The 21,159-nt window shown below is 45.9% G+C and overlaps 1 protein-coding gene across 3 annotated transcripts in view; it reads right to left on the reverse strand.

Annotated features, from left to right (window-relative positions):
- LOC101072822 (exostosin-1c) overlaps nucleotides 1-21,159 on the reverse strand; it is a 55,210-nt gene that overhangs the window by 30,682 nt on the left and 3,369 nt on the right. For 2 of the 3 annotated variants that reach the window (XM_029844919.1, XM_029844917.1), the window contains exons 2-3: nucleotides 16,094-16,282; nucleotides 14,929-16,002 (exon numbers count right to left, since the gene is read on the reverse strand). In XM_029844919.1, coding sequence (XP_029700779.1) covers nucleotides 14,929-15,875 — 947 coding nt within the window. In that variant the 5' untranslated portion in view covers nucleotides 15,876-16,002; nucleotides 16,094-16,282. Of the gene's footprint in view, nucleotides 1-14,928; nucleotides 16,283-21,159 lie in introns of all 3 variants that reach the window. The other variant, XM_029844918.1, reaches the window with a different exon arrangement.

A 21,159-nucleotide genomic window follows, 5' to 3' on the forward strand; every position in this document is an offset into this window, starting at 1 on the left:
CCTCAAAAGCAACATTGGTCTAATTGCTTCCACCAAGTGGCTGCAGGCACTTTTCAGCCAACGATGCTCAGATAAACTCCATCGGGTCTCCCGGCTCAGCATCTGCTGGTTGATGGACAGATTTAACAACTCAGTGGAGAACACAGCGGAGCACCACACAACTAATGAAACACTTTTCTTTTTTAAAACACTGAGTACATCGGCTTTATCTTCAAAGGGCTGCGATGATAAAAGAAACTCGGTGCGCTTGGAAAGGAAAGCGTCTCATTTGAAGTCTCAGTTACTGACAAACAATGGTGGTCTCTGAAAATGGTGGTCTGAGAAGAACAAAACGTCTTACAGAACCTGCGTAACGAGGATGTCACAGCAGATTCTCCCTCGTTTAAACCTTCCTCTTTCTCTGAAAGCCTCGGCAGCTTTCTGCTCTGTCTGAACATCTGAAACGGAGGTTTTCTTTTTCTGTGGACTCGCTACACTAGTCAAATTAGCTTGTTTTGCACAAAACCTGATTGATTTTTTTGCAAGTAAACCTTCGAAATGATCCATTGAGAGCAAAAACAATCATTATCTTCCCTCAGTAAAACAATGTTGCCTGTGTGTGTGTGTGTGTGTGTGTGTGTGTGTTTAGGTCTGGTTTTCTCTTTTGGCCCTCAGGTTCAGTGGTGGTGAAAGTTGATCTTGTGTGCTGTCATTAGTCAGACAGAAACTGGTGTTAGCCTTCAATTAGCCGCGAAACATCAGCTAGTATTGAGGAAAACTGTGAAAAAACCCAAACGTATCACTTTCATTTGTTTGCTGTAAACTTTGCCCAAAGCGGCTCGCTGCTGAAAGCCGAGGAGTCGGATTGCAGATGGCGTTCGGATGAACGTTTCACCACTGGAAGTCACAACTCATCTCCCTGCGCTTTTCCACCTTACGGAAAAATTACAGTGTTTTTAACTCCACCAGCTTCCAATTTCCTTTGGGTAGCTGACGTCAAATGGTTGTCGTAGCAAAAGACGAGTGTTTGATGTTGGCTGGTTTGATGTTGGCTGGTTTGAGGGAAGTGGGCCCATTCTGGGGACCCCAGAGCTAATGGGAAAAGTACAGAGGAGAGCGGGAGACTGAAGTTGCAGCTCCCACCTTGGAAGCTGACAGCTGCGAGATTAGTGGTTAATGAAGTCAGGAGACTTGAGTGGCATGTGGGGAACAACCCTTGAGCCAATCAGAGCTTTGCTTTGGTCAGAAAACACGAACAGAGCGGAGCGCTTGCTGGAAGACACCAGACTGTTGCCAAAAGCAGCGTAAACGCTTCGTGACTTCCCAGCTCCTCTTCCCGCTCACACATCTGGAGAGGCGAGATAAGGAACATGTAACAGAAACAAAACGGTGATTGACACCGGGCCCGCCGAGTGCACATTCAGAGCCAAGAAAATGTACATTTTGAAGTGCAGATGTATGCAAAAAGGGAGGAAAACATGACATGTGAGATGAGTGAAGAGGAGGGGAACGAGACACCAGACTTGGACCAGAAGCAACGCTCTGACATCGCCACCCTGGCATGATCACGTGCAGCCCAGGGGGGTCTCCAAAAAATACCGCATGAGAAATTCTTACCGACATGGCAGTTACTGTAGTACGGCAAATACTGATAGGGATTTTCCATCCCCAAACCAAGAAAGTAACAGAATCATTGTGCTGATCCAGTTTGTAGCATCTCTGCTGTGGGCTAGGATACCACGGGTGAAAGATTAATCTAACTGGAGTTGGAACCATCCGGGTTCGAGGGGTTTTTCCACTTGGCACCAGCATGATGGAAGAGAGTCAGAATCACGATCTGGTGCAACGAGGGATCGAGGAGAGGAGATGAGAGGGTGAGGGAGCATCCGAGCGTCAACCAAGCATCATTATTCCCTTTATCTTGATAACCAATCAATATGGAAAGTCTTCAGGAAAAAAGAAAATGTACAACAACGTGATAAGAACTAAATAAAAAATTTGCATTTGTGGGGAAAGATAACAGAGGAGGTGTTTATTGTGGATATAGCATGAATGTGGTTGTTCCACCAGTAGTCAGAGTTCTGAAGAAGACGCCGATGAAACATCGATTTGTGGCGATGAGTTCTTGCATCAATCACTTTTGTGGCGCCTGACGGGGTTTTAATCAAGAGCTGCCCGGGTGAACCCAAGTTCCATTTAAAAAGCGTGGTGGCAGAGGGTCGGTGTTGAATTCAATTTGACGTGTTTTATGTTCTCCGCCGTTGGACTGCTGCTGGAGTTTCAGCTGAAGCCAACAAATCATCACTTTCCCCAGCTTCTGTCAGCCACTCGCACTGTCGCTGTCACCATTAGCGCCACTTTCCACAAAGACAAGTGTGTGTCACCGTCAGCTGACAGACGCCCCGGAGCACCCGGAACGGCGTGAAAGGATGAACATGTCCAGTTGGGACGCTGGTTAAAGCTGAGGGATAAGGCGAGAGGAGCCCAGAGCGAAAGACAACATTAGAGACGAGCGAGCGCAATCAGCTCGGAGCAGAGCAGAGCCGGAGCTGCCCTCGGTGAACTGGCAATTTCCCGACACAGATCAGTGGAGCATTACCATAAGAAAGAGGAGAGAGGGAAACAGGTCGGGCTGGTTAAAAAAGAGCAGAAAAGCAGAGCGAGACCACAGTAAACTAATAATTTGCCTTTGCCTGCAGCAGACTTTCGCTTTCTTGGTTTTCAAATCCCACCAGATAACCTCAATCGGACAGGGAGGATCAAACAACTATCCAGCCAATAATCAGTGAGCAAAAACATCTCAATACAGATAGAGCCCTGATCACAGGCTTAATGAATTTAAAGGCCACTGGAGGCTAATAGCTCCATTGTACACCCACAGTTAAGCTGAGTTTCTAATGAAAGCCAAATCTTTTCTGTCAAAGCCTCACAAGATTATCTGGCTCTCACCAGTGGACCAGCCCTCATGCAGTAATGTGCTGGAATAGCAGTTTACTATCCCACACAGGCGACACATTAGCATTTTACTGCCCTGGTTCTGACACCAGCATCTTCCTACCTGGTTCACAACATCATTGCAGACATCAGCAGAACATCTGATCCTGAACTCTGGACATTGAAGGGAGGACGAATACATAGACAAGAAGCTTTGAGAAAACTTGCAGAAGTCTGGATAAAATAAAAGCAGACACAAGTCGCTAGATACACACTGTGTATCACATAAACTATAGATTAGCATAAAGTCTACTTTGGCAGAAAAATATATACAAATGAAATTCATAAGGTTTTGCAGTATTCATGGCAGTGTCAGGCAAAGCTACAGAATGTTAAATGTGTGCCAGGAGTGTAATATGTTTTAAACATGAGAACAGAAGGATTGGAAAGAGCTGATCAGTGTTCTGGACCTGCAGAAAACGGTTATTTCTGCTCTGGGGCAGGAAGTCCGCTATAATATCTATAATTCTACAATCTATAATTCACACAAGCCCTCTTTGGCACCGGGAATAGGATGAATACATTCAGCCAGCTACTGCAGATAGATGAATAACACCAGTAATCATTTACTTTTATTTCTATGTAACTCTTTACCTGGCAATTTTGAGCTTCATATACATTAATCTTACCTCGATTCTGCTTGTAATCTAATCAACAGTATAATAAGTGCTTGACACCTTCCCACTCCAAGAACAGACAGGAAGTTAGGAGACAACATATTGCAGGGGGGGTTTCCAGGTTGTTCTCAATCACAAGGCAGATACAAAATTTAGAGCCTGTGATTTCCTCAAACAGCTGTAGAAGCCTTTGATACTTTGCTTTGGATGCCGACAATTTCACACTTAGAAAGAGTCAAAACACCAGCAAATGTCCAAGGATATTTACAAGATGTTTTCTGGAGCCAGAGAAGCGGCTGCTGACACCAGATTCCACTAGCTGACGTGTGTAAGAAGAGAATTTCTCCTCGAGGATCAATAAAGCTTCAGGTTTAATCATTGTTGCATTAATCTGAGAGGTGCTGTGGCAGGAAGGCCGCAGACACGGGGAGCTGCGTTTACAGGACACTGAGCAGGCTCCGCCCTATCGCTCGTCTGCTGCACGTTTCTGCTGATGCATTGCACAAAACCAATGAGCGCCGCTCCCCGTGGACGCAGTGGCACCCAAATGACAAAGATGACCAGATGCATGCACGTGCACAATGAAAGATTCCTAAAGAGAGGCCACTTCCATAGATCACAGCATATTCATTGCATCCGAGGTTCCCCTTGAGTTCACTGGGCTCCAGAGAAGGAGGAAGAGGAGGAGGAGGAAGGGACTGAATATAGATTCACTCTGCTGCTGTCTGCTGAGCAGGCCTGGCTACTCCATCAGCTCCTACCCCATTAGAGACCATGATGGAGTGTGACAGAGTGTTTGTAAGTGCTTGCATGGACATACTTAGTGAGCAGCAGAGCCAGGGTGGGCGCACTGGATCTGAAGCACAAAGACAACTGAGTTCCGGCTGCGACAGTCTGGATCGTCTCCGCTCTCGTTGCGATTCCAAGTGCTTTTATTCATTTGACATATTAATGCCGGAGGTAAATTCCAAGGTGGCCACAATAAACGTTGAAAGATATCGGACAAATTGCTGCCGCGTTGGAGCAAATACATCAGGAGGAGATGTCTCTCAGTGGGGGGTCTTCATCCTTCATGTGGACAATAACGGAGAAGAAGCAGGAAACAATAATTAGGCCCGCTCCCTGTTTTTAACTGCATGTCAGTGCTGATGTCAGGAAACGCTGGCGTGTACAGCAGCAGGAGCTCCCATATGGTTCCAGTGGTTCCTTGGCAGAAGGGTGCACATAAAAGCTATTTTGCTTTACTTTTACTAGTAGTTCATTAAAAATAACTCACTACCAACTGTGAGAATTATTAGCTTTTTTAACAATTCTCTGCATATTTTTGCTTTTTTTCCCAGTTTATGGTGCGAGTGGGAGCTGCTCAGTAATGCAGTAAAAGTCTGCTGGTATCAGCTCAAATGGAAATTGGAAAGATGTAGTTGAAGATGGGATGGAAAATGTCCCGCTAAGGTTGCAGTGCAAGCATGTCGTTGCAGAGATAACGCCGCACTGGCTTAAATTAGAGTGCTTCCTACTTTAAGAATGGATACTGCTTCGACTTCTCTGTCACTCCATGGAGATTCGAGAAAGCGACAAATAAAGAAAACAGGGAGAAACGGAGGCACAATTCACGCAAAAATGAGCGGGACGGCGCACACAACCCACGGCCAGCTTTACAGGGCGATGTTGGAGCGGCAGAAGAGCAGAGGAACCAAAACACGTGCCGAACATGTTAAAGATGAGCAAAGTGTGTGAAGGCTCCTGCTGTGAGGGCGGGAAGAACTGTGGATTCAGAGGCAGGCGGCTGCGCTTACTGACAGTGGATGGAGTGATAACCAGAGGACAGCTGATAAGACAGAAGCAGGACTGGAGGAGCGGGACGCTGCCAACTGGGCACCCGGCGAGAAACCCGAGCGGGGCGTGAGCGTCTTTCTGCATCTCGTGTTGAGAGTGAATGAAAGAGCAGCAGCAGCCAGGAAAGAGGGAAAGCTTGTCTGGAGGAATGTGCATGCAAAGCTGTCATTTGGTGTTTGGCAGCGAGCGGACGGTTGGGAGAGACCCTCAGTGCCATTTCCCCACTGCTAGTGGTCATTGTAGTAGATGCCAACAGCCAATAGTAGCTCTGGCTTAAGATGATCAGAGCAGAGAATAAAAATACACCAGGCTAAAAATGAACTAGTCAAAGGTGCAGCGAGAAGGCATTCATGATTCATAATTTTAATTTAGTCTCGCTCATAGCTGGAAAGCTTCAGTGCAAAGGTGATTGGACAGTTGGTCCAGACCAGAATATCTCAACAGCCATATCTGCTATACTGGGTTCTTCTGCTGTTTTACTGGATGCTATACTAGAACTACTAAACTATGCTAAACTATCCTGATTAACCCCATCAATTATTAAAATATTCCCCTGAAATTGTTTTTGACAGCAACTTTTTAGTCACTATTCTCAAAACATGTCAGTAAAATGGTGAAATTACAATTATTCGCTTTACAAACTTGTTGTGCTAAGGGTTTGGAATCTATCCTTCAAATGAAGCTTAAAGAAGACCACGTGCAACTGTGCGCTACGCTCACACGGGTATTAGATGCTTTCAGATGGAAACGTTACAGAACGGCAGTTTCAAATTTACCACCAGTGAAGCGCCTCTAAACTGTGATCTGCTCATAAAAACCATGACTTATCTGTTACAGGGAAGTAAACATGTTTGTTCAGTAAACAGGGCGCTATAACTCTACATTCCTGTTTTTTTAGCGAGACTTCTAGATTTGGATCCTCCCATGAAGGTCTGTGATAAAGACAGACGCCTGTTTGCTGGAGTGAGCATTTACGCCGATGACTTCATTGTGTTGGTAATGACATGTGTAATGTGACTAAAATTAGCTTTAGTTTACATTCTAAATTCTAAATAGACGCCTTCTGGCTTGACCAGGTGGACGGAACAAGACGCCTATTTTTTCCACTGCTCGCCGAAGTGGCAGGAGCGTCCGCATGTTCAGCATTGGGAGGGAGGCTCTTTCGTTAGGGATGCGTTCCGTATGGCGGGCCATACATCACGCGCCCCGCGCTGCAGAGTGGCTGCTGGGTTTTGTGCCTATGGTGCAGTTTCAGACACATAAAAAAGACATTTTGAGATCAGTCAAGGCTAAGTTGTGACTTTTCCTCCCTTTCTTCCTCTCTGCACTTGCTTCTCATTCATCAGCGAGATGGAGAAGGAGAACAGGCGAGAGGTATAGAGCAGTCCCAGCCCGACTATCATTAAAGAATCCAACAGCAGAACTCATGAGTAATTCATGAAGTTCCGCACCTTTTTGATTTAGGCGGCGGCAGAATATAAGGTCTTATCTGAGACACCTGTGTTCTATTGTCTGGAGCAAAGCACTGGAACACATCTTGATGCACAGGCTCCTCCACTGATAATGAGGGCATTGCATTACAAAAGAAGCAGGGATACGGATACTAACAGAACCCATCCTGGAAAAACTGTTCACCCCTGACTGAGAGGTGTTGGCTACACAGCGAACACGGTGGATCTCATTTCAAAACTCCTCTGACGCCACACGAGTCAGGGGGTTAAGAGAAACTGTGTACTCCACTTATGTGAAGGCTGCTACAAAAAGGGCACTTTTAAAGCTGTTTACTTATTAATTTTAAAAGCATGCCTCCGCTATACTCGCAGGAGCAGCCCTCCTTCAATAAAGGCATGAAACGTAGGTGAGGTTCAAGTAGTGTCTGTAAATAAATCCTGCTCAGGTAAAACAAAAGCCGGTGGCTTTAGAATAGCTTGGATGGAAGGCTGCACCCCTGCGGTTCCTCAGCTCATTTTCTCGGGCTGTTATAAGTGGATTGCAGAAACATGGCAGAAATCCTCAGCCGTCAGAGCGACAGATCAGAAAATGTGCCAAAGTTAGTCCGTTTTCCTCCTTTAGCCATCAGATAGAAAATCTCACAGTGACCTTAAACTGTCAACTTCAAGATGAGATGTAGAAAATGTCAGTCTAGATGAGAGATTATGAAAAACACTCTGTGTATAAATGACTGCAGGCCTCAAACAGATCTCAGTTTGACCCCAATGCTCCGCTCCTGGAAACGGAGCGACGCGAACGCATCGGTTTAACGCTGACAGTTTCGGCTCGCATTAGTCAGGCCTTTGATTCAGAATATCTCTGCCTATCAGTCTTTCATCTCAGGCACCGGCCAATCGAAAGGCTTCATCCCACATCAAAGAAAAGGGGAAAAAAGTGGCTATTAAAAAAGCCTTTTCATCTTATTGCAAACTAACTCAAACAACATTTTCTGACCTAAATTTTAAGACAATATGGGGCCCCCGAGAAGACGTAGAAGAAAGCTCTCATTGGTTCTGGGACCGACTAATTGAGCAGCAGAACCCGGACTGACTGCTGCTCGTCTGTGAGTAATGATTTGGCTGCTGTCTTCATTCTATTGGTTTCAGCCTCTAAGCCATGATGGATTCTGCACAGCGTCCCTCCTTGAGGTTGAGCTTTCTCATGAAGGAATGCTATGAAGACGTTTAAGAATGGGCTTTTCTGTCTTCCCAGCAGTCCCCTACCGATGGGACAGTGCCACTCTCATCTTTCCCGTCTCCGTGATCACTGGGGCGCAAACTGAAAGAGCATGCGGCGGTGAGGTCACAGGTCAAATCGATGCTTTTTAAAAGCCAGTGAACAAGTGAAATCCAGTCCGCTCGGCGGACGTTTGGTTCCTTAACTGTATAAGGAGTGAAAAATGTCTCCCTCCATGTGTCTCTCTCAGCCTCCCTCGGCTGCATTGTCATTGTCAAAGCTCTCACGCTCCAGTTGGCCTGGACAAAAGCAAGTGAGCTGGCCAGAGGCTTTTCCTGCTATGATCGCTGCAGTGTTAGCCGGTCTTGATAAAGGGCCCATTAGGGTGCTGAATGGGCACCCATTAAGTGGACATCCATACTAGTGAGTTCGGCCTGGGGCCAAACAACAGTCTTCCAGAAGGAACCTGATCAGCACCTGACAAACGGCGCAGCGACATCTCTACACTGGACTTTTTGGTTTTACAGATAAAGGTTCCTTATGCCTGGGCACTGGCCACGCCACACTCGGAGGGATGTGAGTGTGAGTGTGGAATCATTGTACGGATGACAAGATGATGTACGCTATATCACCATCAAACAGGTTAAAGAAAAATGGGAATAATCACTGAAATCCTGACTCTGTGGCGAGGGGAGAAAAAAGAAGAGGCTAATATTTCAATACTGGTACTGTAGCATCCAAGGAGGGTGTTGAATGGTTTGGTGACGGCCACATTTAAATGAAGAACTTTTTCCATCTGCAATAGTGGTTTAAAAGGAGTAACATGATTTGCTTCGAACAGGGTCTAAGAAAGACAATTTACTTCTCACTTGGCCAAAAACCGCATGTGTGAAGGTTCTGTCAGACTTTTTTGAGAATGAAAAAACAACCTGCGAGGCTGTCTGCTTCGTTAAAGCCGAAGCCTCACCTGAGCCTGGCAGTCAGGGGAATCTCAGCCTCACGTTGTCAGGAAGCCTGACGCCTCTTTCTTAAACAGAGAAAAAAACAATTATGTCAGCTTTTAGTTTCAACGATTCCTACTGTACAGCAAAGCGTGAAGGTCGGATGGAGGCTCGGTCCTGAGCCGCTGCACTGCCACAGATGTCTAACACAGGAAGTTCTCCTGTTGCTACGGAACTAACCAGCAGCTTCTCGCTGAGAGGCAGCGGTGATGCCGCCGCGATGCCGGGGCTGACGCTCGTGTCACGTTGGATGACAACAGACGAGTGGATCCAATGACATCGTTCCAAAAAGAAAAGTGCAGCTCTGAACTACGACAGTGTGGCAGGTCCTTATCTCTGATTTTAGTCCTGAATTCTGTCATCACAAAGAGTCTAATTAGTCACATTATCACAAAAGTTCTCAACTTGGATTAAATAAATGTTGAAATTGGACTTCTCCACAGTCACGGCTGACTCCTAACTGCTATTGCCAACGGAGTTTGAGAGTCAATTACGAATCAGTAGTCATCAACAGATAAGCAGAGCTCCATTCGCACAAAGAAAAGAGACTTTAATTTAACAGCTGATTCCTGTGATAGATCGAGTGGCCAAAACTGAGAATAGCTCATTTACCATTTAATTAATGGGCACCTTTTTTCTTTATTTAAATGTTTATCATTCATGTACAATGAGGCCAACTCTGTCCAACAGTTACAAAATCCACCTGCTAAGAAGACTAAAGCCTATCACAAAGTTCTCTCTCACTCTGTTTGATGCTCACTTAACCAGGAGCATCACATTAAAGGTGTTTCTTACATAGTCGTTATAATCGTGGCTCTGTAATTTATTTATTGTGTGTCTTTTCTTGCAAACCAGGCACATTTTTGCACAGAATGGCAAATACACATGCATAAATTTGCCATTATTTAAAGAAGTTTTTATTTTGTAATGTTTTGCAGAGTAATAAAATAGGCTAAGAAGATGGTGTGGCAACTGCAGCAGCACAGGTGGTCAGGAGCACCTTACTGAGAGGACAACGTGGCGGATTCCTGATCTGGCACCTCTACGGAAGGGATTACATTAAGTCAGATTTCACTGAAGGGTTCAAGGTCCGGCTCCATCCGCTCAGAGTGGGAGTAAATGCTGTCAGGTCCTGTGAGGAGGGAGGGGTGGTTACACGTGTGTGTGTGTGTTTCTCACAGAGTGTAAGTCTACTGTGTGTAACACCAAAGACATCTGTGCTGTCAAAGAAGTTTGACCTATAGAGAACCAGGTTCTATTCATGAATAATGCAGAGTAAGGCTAAAAAAGTGGCAGGGGGTTTGCAGTCAGCTGTAGGACGTGGAGGAAGAGGAGGAAGACAAGGAGGAGGAGGAAGAGATGAAGGCTATGCATCGGTGAAGATGATGCATGGACGCTGTGAAGTGAGACAGAGAATATGCACGTGTAAATGTGTCCACTCTAAGCGCAGGGATTATAATGACAGATGACCTCATCACTATAAAGAAAGGCGCGGCACACGCGGCACACGTGGCACATCAAAAACCTGAAGAATTCCCATGTTGCTTCCCAAGTGTTGCTGAACTAACCAGAGTGAGCTGTAAATAACAACATGATCACACCCTAACTGGCTTTACCAGCACTCACAGCAGTGCACGAGAGCATCACTCACATTTTCAAAATAGCTGCTTGTCACATGACATCAACCTTGATACTCTTGTGAGTTGTTCCTGGAGTTTTTAAACTCAAGATCAGACCCTAACAGACCACAGAGCTTCTAGACATAATCAGAACGTGTTTAGATCAAGTCCTGTGAGGAGCAGCTTCCAGCTCATCCAAGGATCCGGGCTACATGAGTCACGTCCCCGGGGACGATCGTGCAACCCGACTAGACTCTTACACGTCAACAAACCTCCCAATGAAGAAGAGCAAAGATAGTTTCAGTCATAGTTCCAGTTCTAAAACAGCCTTCGAAGGTGCTCTCGGTCACTCACGAGCAACAAAAAGCTGCCCCTCAAAAAGCTGGACCCAAACATAAAAGAGCTGCTTTCACTCCTCCGATCCACCAGGTACTTCTCACATCATCCTGCGAACAGTGTTCATTTGGAGGCCTCTGCACGGCTTCGACTTCCCTGCTCTCTAAATATGTTTGACCAGATAAAAGCAGAACGTGTGTGTGTGTGTGTGTGTGTGTGTGCGTGCGCGTGTGCGTGTGGGGATTAAAAATACACAAGCTGGAGCGATGCAAAAAGAATGGATGGAGTGAACGAGTGCCAGAGAATTGCAAGGCTGCCTATGGTTTCCAAGAATTCCAAACAGACTGACCACACACACACACACACACACGCACACGCACACGCACACATACACACACACACACACACACACACACACACACACACACACACACACACACACACGTCAGAGCTATAATTTCACAGCCCCTAATTACTGCAGACTGCAGCAGGTCTTATTTCACATAAATCTCAAATCATGCAAATATTGTGAGAACTGTAAACTTATTAAATGAAACATCGGTTGCTGAGATGGAGCGACTGCGTCTAACGATGACACTGTTCTTCTCCGCTCTTCAGTTATTACTCAGGACAAGATTTCCTGTACGAACTCCATACGCGGGAGCACATCTCCAGCAGGTCTTAACGCTAACCATGGCTGGAGAACTATTAAATCATTGTCTGCTGCCTGTTTTTGTCTGATTAGTATGCAGCATCCATCCTGTACAGCTACCCAGCTTTTAAAGTCTGATAGCTCTCTCTTTCAACCTTGAGTCCCTCCGAGCAGGGTCATGAATAATGACCCATTGCAGGCCAAGGCCATTTAAGACAGAGAGGTACAGCGTTTAGCCATTACACGTCCTCCCCATGTCTTGAACCCCATCCAGTTCACCCTCTGGTTCCCATTTATATAAAAAGAAAGAAAAAACCCAAGGTTGGTCTGAAAGGGGGCTGCAAAGTGTTTTCTGCTGTACCTTTTGTACCTCCTAAATATCTGTCCCTTTCTGTTTTTCACACCCCCGCTCATTTACATTCGCTGTAGCCTGAATGTTTCTCTTCCCTTTTCTTAGAGAATGCTCTAAAGTGAGGGAAAATAGGCCATTAGACTGCCGAACAGCTTCACCCTCACTTTAAGAATCCCGTTCCGATCCCCCCTCGCTCTGCTCCGCTCTTCCCTTCCCACCCCCCTTTCCGACCTGTATAATATTTCCTTTTTTGTGCACATTGCCTGCACTATCCCGCTGCTTTCCCCCCCATTTGTTGTCATTTCTACAACATGACATTCACGTCTGCCTCTGTCTTGTTGCTCTGGTGCCCTTTGGGGACCCTGACAACTGGGGTTTTACCTCCAACGTGTCTTAGCTACTTTGGCCTGTTTCGCTGCTGTCATCTGTAATAATCCAAACACGCACAAACTCAACACACCGATTCAACAGAGCAGAAAAGTATTTCCAGGCACATTCTCTTCCTATTAAGAGTATTTTTGCCCTGTGGCAGATTTTAATGAGATTTTTGGCCATCCGTTACCAATAATATTCATATTTTAGAAGAGGAAATTACATTAATAAAAAAAGCTGTCGATAAACATATCAAAAATAATCTGCTCTGAAAGCAGATTTATACAAATATTGTTGTGGAATCAGTGTTCCATGAGGCCAAAAGAGGAATGCATTGTGTGCCTACCCAGCAGTCCTGCATGGAAAAGAAAAACATATGTAACATAAATATTGTAGGAGGGAAAGAAAGCCTGCGGCATCCCCTTAAGACTGTCCCAGTACTGCGGTCCAACCCTGCACCAGTCTGTTCCTAAACTGGTTTGTTTGGGTGGAAATGTGTGTTTGTTAGACCCGCAGAACCCAACCTCATTTTCTTTTTTTCCCCTCCAAACCAAGAAATGCATATGTTTACGTTCTGACATCACAGAATCATTGTACACGCACGTGTTTCCAGTCAGAACCGCCACTGAGGTTCTGTAGACTCCGTGGTAGCTCTCTGTTCTGTGAGCTCCTTGCCCTTCCACGCATCGACACGGAAGGACTGAAAACACAAATATTCCCAGAGAAAAAGAGACAGAAATTGGCTCATCCGACACTACAGCATCAATAGAACCAATAAAGTCATGTAGCACAGGGTGTAAAAGGTCCTGGTCAAATATCCAAACAATATAATTATTTTTACTGGTGGTGTTTTAGTAGTAAAAAACAAATGATACTGTAATAGAGAGATTTGCCCTCCCTTCCTTCTCCCTCCTCCTCTTCTCCCAGCCACCTTATCCAGGTCCCTCAGGGCTAATCTGCCAGTGCACCTGGTGCATGTGCTCATTAACCTGGTGCCACCTTATAAGAGCCTCACTGACACACACACACACACACACATATATATATATATATATACCCACACACCCACCCAATGACACTGTCAGCTGTGTGTGTTTCAAGTGGTGACACTGATGGGCAGTTATTTCGGGTGCACCAGCGTTTCAGGTGCAGAAATGGAGGAAATGAATGTGTGAACGTGTCACCAGGGCAGACAGATTTAACGCGAACAGGAACCTCTGCCCGGCGCATTCACACATGCACACACAGGTTGTGAAGCCCCTCCACCATGGATCAATGTATCAGCCCTGAGGGAATCAATGCGCACTTTAAAAATCTTTAATTTTGCCACTGAGAAAATAAACACACACACACACACACATACACAAGTATTAATGAAAAACAATTAAGTGAAGGACCAATGGAGAGATGGGGGGGGGGGGGGCGAGCTTTTCTTCCCTCAAACAGCAGCTGTCTCTCTCACTGTTTCTCCCATTCACACGCTTTCACACACGGAGCCGTTGCAGCATCCAAATCTAACTAAAAATACCACATGGAACACACACACACAGACACACACACACACACACACACACACACGGCCACCCTGGTTTCTGAGGAGTGGCCTATGTGTGAAATAAATGAGCCCATTCATATGGTGCTGAACAGCCTCCATTGCTCTGCCGCGCAGGCCCAAAGTAAACAGACCCTGAGGTAGCTGCTAGTGGGCTGCAGCAGGAAGTGGAGTGCTTGGATCAGAACCACCTTCCAGCTGCTGAACCTGGCACAAACACTGAAGTCATTTTGTTCAAAGTGAAATTCTTTACGCTCAACGTTGATTTGAGGGTGGCTGATAACTCCTGAGGGCCAGGAGTCATTTCAGCAGAAAATTCTACTGAATATGGCACAACAAATATAAATTCGTCTTTCATGTTTGGATGACACTCAACCTCAGGAAAAGCACGTTCTGTTGCACCCACTTCAGACTGAACCTTTCTGCCAAGGTTAATCCCTGATAAACCTGTTTTATAACCAGTGTGTCATAAAAAGAAATGACTCAACAAACCAAGTACACAATTAGCCTACAGCTATTTAACAATAATATTTCTGCTCTTTTGTGCCTCTTGTCTACCATCTGACTCTATCCCTTGTACCGAGGAGCTCTTTTTAGAACCTTGTAGGCTCTTGGTCCCAACTGTAAGTGCAGCGTTTAGGTGAGAAATCACCAAAACACCATCTACTTAAAAAATGATACAATAAGATACCCAAAAGTGTTTTGGAGGTCGGGCAGCTCAGTTCTCTAACAGTCCCAGTAACTCACCAATAATCTACATTTCCAAATCTCTCCAAACATGGTCATTACATAGCTAAAACTTGTAGCCATTAACGGAGAGAAATAAACAATGAGAACCGAAAGATTCTGCTGATACTAAGTCAGCGACATCTTACAGCCAAATAAAACAGACTCCATAACCCTGATTTTTACGAATAAAGAAAAATTCAGCAGTCTTAAATCTGGACTCACCTCTCGTATTCCAGGTTGTCGTGGTCACAGCGAGCATCTTTGTGCTTCTCCCAGTCCTTTCCATGGCGGCATGTCGTCAGCGACACTATGTCCTTCCCGTTGTGGATGTGGTGGAGAGCATTTCTGGTGTCGGAGCCGATGCCTGTCAGGTAGCGCTTCCCTTTGAACATCAGCAGGTATTTTCGTTGAGGCGGGGTGGTGTTCCTCACCAGCCAGCCCCGCTCGCCACCCTTCTGCGGGTGATCCTTTGAGAAGAGTGGGATGGAGACGTCAAACGCTTGGCGAAAATGTTCCGTGTTGAGGCTGGCTTTGGCTAGCATGGCCTGTCCGATGTTAAAACCGAGGTCCTCTGTGTAGTTAGGCCATGTGCCCGAGTACAGATTGAAGATCAAGTGGTTCCGCCCATCATTCCACAGCGGATAGCCACGAATACGTTCATCCACATTGGCCACAAACTGACCTGAGAGCTGGTCCCGGTCTAAGGTGTCTATCCCTAACACAAACAGGCACGCTTCATGGGGATCCGATGTATAGTATCGCGACTCTGATATGGATGTCAGGATCTTCCTGTAGCTTTCTGACATCCGATCATTTTTCTCAGAAGGATAGATATACACCCTGAAGCCTTCCCGTCCCCTACGGCGACATCGCGAGAAGTCAAAACATGTCTCCATGCGACAGCGACTGTCTTTATAAACAGTGGACCAAGCCTGACGCCGTTGGCTGGAAGACTCAGGTATTCCTGGGTCTGTCTGGAGTTCATCTAGGTGGGCGTAGCGCGGCAGGAAGGCTCGGTCGGTCCAGTTGGGCCAGGGGCGCACCACCTCGCCCCGCTGCCTCGTCAGCATGCGGAACACACGGAGCTGGACTCCTCCACCCCAGTAAAAGAGGACCAGCCAGCAGCACGCACACAAGCCCAGCAGAACATACTTCTTACGGGCCTGCATGGGTCCTGTCACGGTCTCCTCGTTGAGCTCGGCCTCTCTTGCGTCCTCTGCTTCTCTTCTCCTCTGCCCCTCAGCTCTCTAGCCTCACAGGGGGGGCGACTGGTTTGTGACTTCTAACAGGGAGCTTCTAATGGAGGACAATGTGGTAACAAGGACATCACTGCCTCTGAGTGTGGCCCAGTCCACTTTGCCATTGAGAATCACCAAATCTGACTTACCGACTTCCCTTCTCCAGTCTCTTCCCCATTTGCTCTCCCCTGTGGTCGGACGTGCGAGTTAGCCGGTCTCCACTGTGGCATGTGCCGCTCCTCCGTCTGCGTGCATGTCTTCTGCTGCCCCGTCTAGCTGCGTGTGATGAAAGGTGATTTCTCAGGCGAGGCTCGCAGCCTCATGGTGCCTGGCCCCTCCTACAAAGAAGTAAACAAACAAGAATACAGATCAGCACAGAGGCAGAATTGATGTCCTCCAACTGACACAGACACCCTAACAAGAATTTAGGCTGTAATGAATAACACTGGACACACTCGAGGATTCACATTTTTAGATGCTTTTATTAAATGAAACAAATGGGAACTGAAAAGGCCGTTAACACCAAATCTGCTGCCCTGACTGATATTATAAAATATACTATGATAAAACCTTGAAAGAACACCGAAATTGCTTTTATTAGAGCTTTGATGTCATCAGTGGGCATTTATTGGAATTATAAATATCATCCCATACACCTCTGATGATGATGACGATGATGATGATCTCACTAAATGCCACAGATGGCTTTTAATTACAAATTTATATTTATGAAAGCTGCTCAGACCTTGCAGATGGATCATTTCTGACTGATATTAGCTGCATTTTCCACTGACAGGACGTGGCATTCTCATGTCCTTCAGGCTCTGTTTGAACCGTGCCAGATGCAGTCAAGGTGAGGCGAAAGAGAAAAGATGGGAGTTTAAAATGTAGCTCTGGAAGCAGAGAACAGATGCCGTTGTGGCTCTGAAAGTCCGTTAAACTTGGATTTGAGCGCTGTCTTTGTTAGCGGAGCCGGCTTGTAACGGTTTTTAACGTTTTTTCTTGGCTAAACGGCCTCTCCAATAAGGCCAGCATGTAGAGTACAGTATGTGTGTGTAGGGGTGTATTCCACAGTGAAAGGCAGTGTTCCCGCTGCCAGCTGCCACACAAAGGCAGCTTTCAGGTCTCACCTGGCTGCTCTCTACCGCTCATTCTCCTTTTCTGCCTCTACTCCAGCCAGGCAGAAGTGATGTCTGCCTTCTCTGTGCAAACAAACAGCATACTGAGATGTGGGTAAACACTCAAACTTCTCATTTTTCCAACTGAAAAGGTAGGAAAAGGGCTGTGACGCGAGCTGACAGTGTTGTTTTTAGCGTCGCCTCAACGCGCACCTAGTCTTGATCAACAGAATCAAAATGGCACTTGGTGATAAATTACACGCACAAAACTAAAATCTAGACACTGATTTTGTAAGAATTGAACAGTTTTCATTGTAAACAGTTATTTTCTGGAGAGAAGTTCAAGAATGAGAACCCAAAATCCCAGGATAACAGGGGGCAGTGAATCTCTCACCAAGACCTGAGAGTCCTTTCTTTATTATACAGGGAAGTATTTCATCGAACTCGTCTGTGGTGCTGTGGGCACCTCCTGGAAATGCCTGAACAGCCAGCAGTTCAACATGAGGAGGAAGAAAAACGTGAGATCCCATTACATACTCCTCATCAATAATTCACCAACTCCTTTAGTTAAGGCATTGATTTTCTTTCTTTCTTCGCCTTGATCACCAACGCACACAATTACACCTCAATCATTGTCAAGGCTCCATTCGGGGAAGGCTGCACAATCTGCTCCACTGATTTGTGGCTTTGAGGATAATTTATAGTGAGTGGAAGAAGGTGTTGGATGGAAGGTATCATTCGCCTAGTAATGGCGATGGCGTGGGAGGAATCAATTCTATTGGTCTATTTAGTTTCATGTCATTGGCTGTCAGTCTTGGGCAAAAAACAAAAGAAAAAGACTACAAAAAGATACAGAATGATGCTGATAGGAATTGACAGGATCAGAATAAACACAATTCTGAGTTTGTGGCCATTAACTAAGAATTATGATGGCTGTCATTTCTATATCATGTGGATGTACGGATACATTTAAGTGGCTTTAAGTGGTTGAGAGGTCTGGCTGATCAATGATGCGTTACGGTTGGGTGACAGGCACCAAAGATCATCTGACAGAGGAAGGGCAGGGTTCGAGCAAAGGCGACATGGCTGCACCCCCCCCACGCTGTGTCATTGGCTTTTTCCGCTTTAATTGCTGCATGTCCTGCTCTCCATTTTTCATTTATTGTATTATCTTCTCCCCGTTTGGCCGCTCTCTCCTCCCGGAGCTGACTGCAGGGCTACATATAGGAACAGTACCTTTTCTCTGCTCCTTTCCTTTTTCAATTATTCCTGCCTCATCCCCTGAGTCCCCCGGGGGAAGGTTGCATGAAGAATAGGGGACCGTAACACTGAATCACAGACAGGTGGAAAACACTCTGCAAGGCCAACGGTTCTTAGATCATTTGCTCACCTTCCATGCAGAAAAAAACATTCAGAAGGTTTGATTTAAGTGCTGATTCAGCTCTCAGAAAGTCAAAAGGGGAGCAAGTGTGTAATTTTAGGGCAGCAACACAAAGTGGGAGCTGTATCACCAGAGCAGGAGGGCATTTTGATCATTAGCTTGGTGTCAGTTATTAAATATGCAACTCTGCTCGTGGTCAGATACTCGATAACAGCACAAGATGGAAGTCTTCATACCTTCAATATTTTGTCTTCATTTTGTCCACAAAAGGGCAGAGGCAATGTGGCGTTTCTTTTTTAATGTCACAACAACTGTGGCAGATTAAACTCACAATTCGGATAATTATTGCTGACCTTTAATGCACCCGTCGGTTTGTGCTGGGGACCGTCTGAGTATCCGTTTACTGTCTTGCATGTTTATGGATGACCAATTGTTGCAGGGAGAAGGACTTGTTTATGGAATATAGTTTTGAAGCCGCTGCTCCCATCTGTCTGGAGCACATGCAAGTTTAATACGCAGGAGAGAGAGAACGGAACCAGCCCAGAGGGGAAGACGTGAGGATGAAATCCATTTAAGTGACAATGACATGATGGATGGATAGTTCATAGATGACAGCTGCGCTCAGTCCCCATACTTCCTGCTGCCTCTGTGCAGCCATCAGGGCCTCCCCCAGCTATTCCTGCCTGTTGCTGAGGGACTCTATTAAGCCATTCAGGTAAATGGAATTGAAAATTCCCATCACATCTTCTACCCATGAACTTTATTTACGCAGCAGATGCTGCTGCACTTCACAGGAAATTTAAAAAGGTGGGCTTTGAAATGAATGAATGGCTTGTGTATTTTTCCTTCACCAAAGGGTTAGCCGGGTCAATTTTCGGCAAAATTCAATTTCAATTTCAATTTGCTGAAGGTCTGACATGAGTTTGAAAGGAATTCCCCAAGCACCGGGGTGGTGGATTCACTGTCTGCTTCGACGCAACGGCATCTTTTTTTTGGTCTGGAAGGATTTTGGGACGTGGCCATCGCAGGTTGTAAATGGGACAGAGTCCTAGAAAATGAGATTTCCATTCTGTCCCAAATGATATGGATAAAGACAAGCCAGCTGAAGCATGGAAGCCCGCTATGCACCAACATAAGCCCTAAATACAGCGTTCGCTGGCAGCCGGTACTTTCACTGACTGGTGCGGCTCTGATGTCCAGCGTGTGTAAACTATACTTAAACACACATCTGGCATACACGCATTTCCACTGGCGACGTATTAGTCCTGCAAAGTGAAGTGTTCTGACGAAAACACAACACTTGTGGCGAGGTGAACATGTTGGTTCAGCTAAAATTAAACAGAAACTCTGTCATTAAGGGAGCAGCGGACGGCCGCACTGTCGTTTGTGTTTTGTAGGCTTGTAGATCCTTTCACCTCTGAATGAAACCTCTTCTTTGGCCTCTGCAGTGCATCTACTCACCACAGATCTCATCAGCTCTGCTTGCTTGGAGTGCTGGATTGGTAACAACTAATGTTTAATCAAGGTTTGCCTTCTGGCTGACCAGAGTAATTGTAATCAATCAAGTATCATTGAGGATTAAAGATGCACCAGGAACCAGTAAGTAGATCCAGGTAGATGAGTAAGTACCACTGAAGAGGAAAAGCTCTCTCCATCCTCTCCCAACCTACAGTAGTAGTCACCTAAGAATTGAATTGAAAGTTTTACATAAATACAACCCTTTTATGTGGGGCTTATTTCACCTGGATTTGGAGCAGATTATTAGTATAGCCCCGTTTTGGTCCATTAATCCCATCATTTTCATTGTCTGAAGGCAGGTGTTAAAATACCCAAAATGTCCACTTTAGCGCTCCGACCAGCTGCAGACGAGCAGCTCGATCTGGGTATGACATCACAATGGAGGCGCTGGGGATGTGGGGGTGGAGGGGGCATTCGCCTCGGTCGGTCTGTGAGTCCAACAAACAATAACCAAACAGGAGGGGTCTCCACTAACACACCTGTGTTAAAGGCTTACAACTGGGGTGTGATGTGTGTTCTATATTTTGCCCTCACCCAAGTGCTGCCCTTTAAAATGGAGGTGCTTTTCACACCCCCACACACCACATGCATTTATAAGCAGTGACATGAATAAAGGCGAAAACAAATGGCTTCTGATGGGAATATAGTATATTAAGGAGCATTTCTCCTCTGGTCTAAAAGCAGCTGCTGGGGAGGATTTGTTGGTTTTGTTTTTCATTAAGTGGCCCACCTCCCGACCAGAACATCAACTGAGGCAAACAAGCTTAGCTGTAGAAGACCATTTTCATAAAATGAATACCAACACATTCTTCTTCTTGACATTGAGAAAAACATCTTCGCTCTCTCTGACTTAAAAGGCTTGCAGTGTGGTAAATAAGATGTTTACCCGAAGCTACAGGCACGCGACGCGCCCGGCCCTGCAACCACATGCACGCTCCCAATGCCGGCATAATTACAAACCCGGTTGATTAATTATGTTTCAACAATATGCTGCCCTCCAATGCCACAAGGGCTAATTACCAGAACTAATATAGAGGGTAGACGCAGTTATTAAGAGGTTTAAAACACGCGTCTTTAACACAAAATGACCTGGGCCGGAACTACAGGTAAGGCCGGCACGCAGCTCCAGGACGGGTCTGCTGAGGTCACCCATGAGCGCGTGCACATCTCTGCATTCAAGGCTGCGCCTCACAGCCGA

The sequence above is a fragment of the Takifugu rubripes genome, chromosome 12 (genome assembly GCF_901000725.2).
Source record: "Takifugu rubripes chromosome 12, fTakRub1.2, whole genome shotgun sequence".
Taxonomy (NCBI): Eukaryota; Metazoa; Chordata; class Actinopteri; order Tetraodontiformes; family Tetraodontidae; genus Takifugu; species Takifugu rubripes.